The sequence below is a fragment of the Serinus canaria genome, unplaced genomic scaffold (assembly GCF_022539315.1).
Source record: "Serinus canaria isolate serCan28SL12 unplaced genomic scaffold, serCan2020 HiC_scaffold_436, whole genome shotgun sequence".
Lineage (NCBI taxonomy): Eukaryota > Metazoa > Chordata > Aves > Passeriformes > Fringillidae > Serinus > Serinus canaria.
In genome coordinates, this window is record NW_026108550.1 from 2,501 (window position 1) to 7,717 (window position 5,217).

Sequence of the window (5,217 nt, forward strand, 5' to 3'; positions counted from 1 at the left end):
CCTCTGGGCGGCACGGGGTAGACCTGCTGCCCAGGCGGGACTTGGCCTCTGGGCGGCTCAGGGGTAGACCCGTTGCCCAGGCGGGACTTAGCCTCTGGAGGGAAGCACGGGGTAGACCTGTTGCCCAGGCGGGACTTAGCCTCTGGGCGGCACGGGGTAGACCCGTTGTCCAGGCGGGACTTAGGCTCTGGGCGGCACGGGGTAGACCCGTTGTCCCGGCGGGACCTAGCCTCTGGGCGGCACGGGGTAGACCTGTTGCCCAGGCGGGACTTAGCCTCTGGAGGGAAGCACGGGGTAGACCCGTTGCCCAGGCGGGACTTAGCCTCTGGAGGGAAGCACGGGGTAGACCGGTTGTCCAGGCGGGACTTAGCCTCTGGGCGGCACGGGGGTAGACCCGTTGTCCAGGCGGGACTTAGCCTCTGGAGGGAAGCACGGGGTAGACCTGTTGTCCCGGCCGGACTTAGCCTCTGGGCGGCACGGGGTAGACCCGTTGTCCAGGCGGGACTTAGGCTCTGGGCGGCACGGGGTAGACCCGTTGTCCCGGCGGGACCTAGCCTCTGGGCGGCACGAGGTAGACCCGTTGCCCAGGCGGGACTTCGCCTCTGGGCGGCACGGGGTAGACCTGTGTCCCAGGCGGGACAGCCTCTGGAGGGAAGCACGGGGTAGACCCGTTGTCCAGGCGGGACTTGGCTCTGGGCGGCACGGGGTAGACCTGTTGTCCAGGCGGGACTTAGCCTCTGGAGGGAAGCACGGGGTAGACCTGGTGTCCCGGCCGGACTTAGCCTCTGGGCGGCACGGGGGTAGACCTGTTGTCCAGGCGGGACTTAGCCTCTGGAGGGAAGCACGGGGTAGACCTGTTGTCCCGGCCGGACTTAGCCTCTGGGCGGCACGGGGTAGACCTGTTGCCCAGGCGGGACTTGGCCTCTGGGCGGCACGGGGTAGACCTCTTGTCCAGGCGGGACTTAGCCTCTGGGCGCCTCGGGGGTAGACCTGTTGTCCAGGCGGGACTTAGCCACTGGAGGGAAGCACGGGGTAGACCTGGTGTCCCGGCCGGACTTAGCCTCTGGAGGGAAGCACGGGGTAGACCTGGTGTCCAGGCGGGACTTAGCCTCTGGAGGGAAGCACGGGGTAGACCTGGTGTCCCGGCCGGACTTAGCCTCTGGGCGGCACGGGGGTAGACCTGTTGTCCAGGCGGGACTTAGCCTCTGGAGGGCGGCACGGGGTAGACCTGTTGTCCCGGCGGGACTTAGCCTCTGGAGGGAAGCACGGGGTAGACCTGTTGTCCCGGCCGGACTTAGCCTCTGGGCGGCACGGGGTAGACCTGTTGCCCAGGCGGGACTTGGCCTCTGGGCGGCACGGGGTAGACCTCTTGTCCAGGCGGGACTTAGCCTCTGGGCGCCTCGGGGGTAGACCTGTTGTCCAGGCGGGACTTAGCCACTGGAGGGAAGCACGGGGTAGACCTGGTGTCCCGGCCGGACTTAGCCTCTGGAGGGAAGCACGGGGTAGACCTGTTGTCCAGGCGGGACTTAGCCTCTGGAGGGAAGCACGGGGTAGACCTGGTGTCCCGGCCGGACTTAGCCTCTGGGCGGCACGGGGGTAGACCGGTTGTCCAGGCGGGACTTAGCCTCTGGAGGGAAGCACGGGGTAGACCTGTTGTCCAGGCGGGACTTAGCCTCTGGGCGGCACGGGGGTAGACCTGTTGTCCTGGGCCGCCTCGCCCCCTGGGCGCCGAGCGCCGGGTAGACCGAACGACCGCCCGCCACGGGACCCCCCCCCCCCGGCCCGTGGCCCCGGCCGGGCCTGCGAGCCCACGTCAGGCGAGCGGCGCGCGCCTCGCGTTCGGCCCCGCTCCGGGGGGTCCGCTTGCCCGCTCCCACGCCCTCCTTCCCCCCCGCTCCCGAACACCGTGACGTGACGGAGGCCGACCGGCGCTCCCGCCGGCCGCGTCCCTGCCCCTGCCGGCCTGCTGCCTGCAGCCCGCTGCCCCTACCGCTCCCCGAGAGGGAAGGAGAGAGTCTTTAGGAGGCGGCGGCATGCTTGCCGCCTCCGTGCCCGAACCGACGGCGGCCCGGCTCCCGCCTCGATTCCTGCCTCGCTCCCCCCCTTCGGCCGCTCGCCCTGCCGCCGTCTCGGCGGGGGCCGGGGGCCGAGCGGCAAGGAAGGAAGGAGGGAAGGCAGGCGGGCCATCGAACCGCAAGGCTCGACGAGAGCTTCTCGGAAAAGGGACGGCGCTAAGCATCCCTCCGCCACCGCCCGCCACCGCCCGCCCGCCCGCTCGCCCGCCCAGCCTCTGCGAGGGGCTCTCGTCCTGCGTGCCGAAGGCCCTGACTGCCGCGGTGTCGGCCGGCTCCCCGCCCTGCCGCCGCCGCCCCCGCTGTGCCGCCGAGCGGTTGGCAGCCTGGGCGGGGTCGGGAATCGTCTGAAGGTGGCGCCTGGGAGTCTGATGGGGAAGGGCGGGGCGCCCCCAACCGTCGATGGGCGGAGGCGGCCGCGAAAGAGAGGGCAGGGGCAGAGGCAGGGGCAGGGGCACGGGAACGGGGACGGGGACGGGGACGGGGAAAGAGCGGAAGGCCGGAGGATGCGCGCGTCCTTGCGCGGCGGGCGGGGGGTCACGGGTCCCCGCGTGGGTCGGTTACGCGCGGCGGTGTGGGGGCCTGAAGGGGTGGCGTCGGGGCGTGAGCGTGTGGAGTGGGGGTGCGTGCGTGTCACCGCGTCTGTCTCTCCCCGTGTGCGCACGAGGGCCGAGGGCCGGCGGCTTCGTGCCGGCCCCGGGCGCCTCGGCGCCGAGCCGCCGCGGCCCCCCGGACTCGCGCCCAGGGCCGAAGACCTCTGCGCACCGTGAAAGAACCAACCCTCCCGAAAGCGGCCGCCCGTGTGCCGGCCGGCGGTGTTGCCGGCGGCGGCCGCCCCGCCTCCGCCTCTACTGGCGGGTGGGGGGACGGGGACGGGGACGGGGACGGGGACGGGGACGGGGTGGGGGCGCTCTTTTGACACTTGGGCGTGTCAGCAGCAGGCAGAGCAGAGGGCGCAGGCTGAGCACAGGCTGCCCGTCGGCTCGGCTGGCACTTAGCCTCTGGAGGGAAGCACGGGGTAGACCTGTTGTCCCGGCCGGACTTAGCCTCTGGGCGGCACGGGGTAGACCCGTTGTCCAGGCGGGACTTAGGCTCTGGGCGGCACGGGGTAGACCTGTTGTCCCGGCGGGACCTAGCCTCTGGGCGGCACGAGGTAGACCTGTTGCCCAGGCGGGACTTAGCCTCTGGAGGGAAGCACGGGGTAGACCCGTTGCCCAGGCGGGACTTAGCCTCTGGAGGGAAGCACGGGGTAGACCGGTTGTCCAGGCGGGACTTAGCCTCTGGGCGGCACAGGGGTAGACCTGTTGTCCAGGCGGGACTTAGCCTCTGGAGGGAAGCACGGGGTAGACCTGGTGTCCCGGCCGGACTTAGCCTCTGGGCGGCACGGGGGTAGACCTGTTGCCCAGGCGGGACTTAGCCTCTGGGCGGCACGGGGTAGACCTGTTGTCCCGGCGGGACTTAGCCTCTGGGCGGCACAGGGGTAGACCCGTTGCCCAGGCGGGACTTAGCCTCTGGAGGGAAGCACGGGGTAGACCTGTTGCCCAGGCGGGACTTAGCCTCTGGGCGGCACGGGGTAGACCGGTTGTCCAGGCGGGACTTAGCCTCTGGGCGGCACGGGGGTAGACCTGTTGTCCAGGCGGGACTTAGCCACTGGAGGGAAGCACGGGGTAGACCTGGTGTCCCGGCCGGACTTAGCCTCTGGAGGGCACGGGGTAGACCTGTTGTCCAGGCGGGACTTAGCCTCTGGAGGGAAGCACGGGGTAGACCTGGTGTCCCGGCCGGACTTAGCCTCTGGGCGGCACGGGGTAGACCTGTTGCCCAGGCGGGACTTAGCCTCTGGGCGGCACGGGGTAGACCTGTTGTCCAGGCGGGACTTAGCCTCTGGGCGGCACGGGGTAGACCTGTTGTCCAGGCGGGACTTAGCCTCTGGAGGGAAGCACGGGGTAGACCTGGTGTCCCGGCCGGACTTAGCCTCTGGGCGGCACGGGGTAGACCTGTTGCCCAGGCGGGACTTAGCCTCTGGGCGGCTCGGGGGTAGACCTGTTGCCCAGGCGGGACTTGGCCTCTGGGCGGCACGGGGTAGACCTCTTGTCCAGGCGGGACTTGGCCTCTGGCGAGCACGGGGTAGACCTGTTGTCCAGGCGGGACTTGGCCTCTGGGAAGCACGGGGTAGACCTGTTGTCCAGGCGGGACTTTGCCTCTGGAGGGAAGCACGGGGTAGACCTGGTGTCCCGGCCGGACTTGGCCTCTGGGCGGCACGGGGTAGACCTCTTGTCCAGGCGGGACTTAGCCTCTGGGCGCCTCGGGGGTAGACCTGGTGTCCCGGCCGGACTTAGCCTTTGGGCGGCACGGGGTAGACCTGTTGTCCTGGGCCGCCTCGCCCCCTGGGCGCCGAGCGCCGGGTAGACCGAACGACCGCCCGCCACGGGACCCCCCCCCCCCGGCCCGTGGCCCCGGCCGGGCCTGCGAGCCCACGTCAGGCGAGCGGCGCGCGCCTCGCGTTCGGCCCCGCTCCGGGGGGTCCGCTTGCCCGCTCCCACGCCCTCCTTCCCCCCCGCTCCCGAACACCGTGACGTGACGGAGGCCGACCGGCGCTCCCGCCGGCCGCGTCCCTGCCCCTGCCGGCCTGCTGCCTGCAGCCCGCTGCCCCTACCGCTCCCCGAGAGGGAAGGAGAGAGTCTTTAGGAGGCGGCGGCATGCTTGCCGCCTCCGTGCCCGAACCGACGGCGGCCCGGCTCCCGCCTCGATTCCTGCCTCGCTCCCCCCCTTATGCCGCTCGCCCTGCCGCCGTCTCGGCGGGGGCCGGGGGCCGAGCGGCAAGGAAGGAAGGAGGGAAGGCAGGCGGGCCATCGAACCGCAAGGCTCGACGAGAGCTTCTCGGAAAAGGGACGGCGCTAAGCATCCCTCCGCCACCGCCCGCCACCGCCCGCCCGCCCGCTCGCCCGCCCAGCCTCTGCGAGGGGCTCTCGTCCTGCGTGCCGAAGGCCCTGACTGCCGCGGTGTCGGCCGGCTCCCCGCCCTGCCGCCGCCGCCCCCGCTGTGCCGCCGAGCGGTTGGCAGCCTGGGCGGGGTCGGGAATCGTCTGAAGGTGGCGCCTGGGAGTCTGATGGGGAAGGGCGGGGCGCCCCCAACCGTCGATGGGCGG

General features: G+C 71.5%; 1 protein-coding gene across 1 annotated transcript in view; it reads right to left on the reverse strand.

Annotated features, from left to right (window-relative positions):
* The window catches only part of LOC127061272 (translation initiation factor IF-2-like), a 6,101-nt gene extending 1,331 nt beyond the window's left edge, over positions 1 to 4,770 (reverse strand). The window contains exons 1-4 of the mRNA XM_050987904.1: positions 4,647 to 4,770; positions 2,614 to 2,993; positions 1,991 to 2,440; positions 488 to 645 (exon numbers count right to left, since the gene is read on the reverse strand). Coding sequence (XP_050843861.1) covers positions 488 to 645; positions 1,991 to 2,440; positions 2,614 to 2,993; positions 4,647 to 4,770 — 1,112 coding nt within the window. The remainder of the gene's footprint in view (positions 1 to 487; positions 646 to 1,990; positions 2,441 to 2,613; positions 2,994 to 4,646) is intronic.
* Between the last annotated feature and the right edge of the window lie 447 nt (positions 4,771 to 5,217).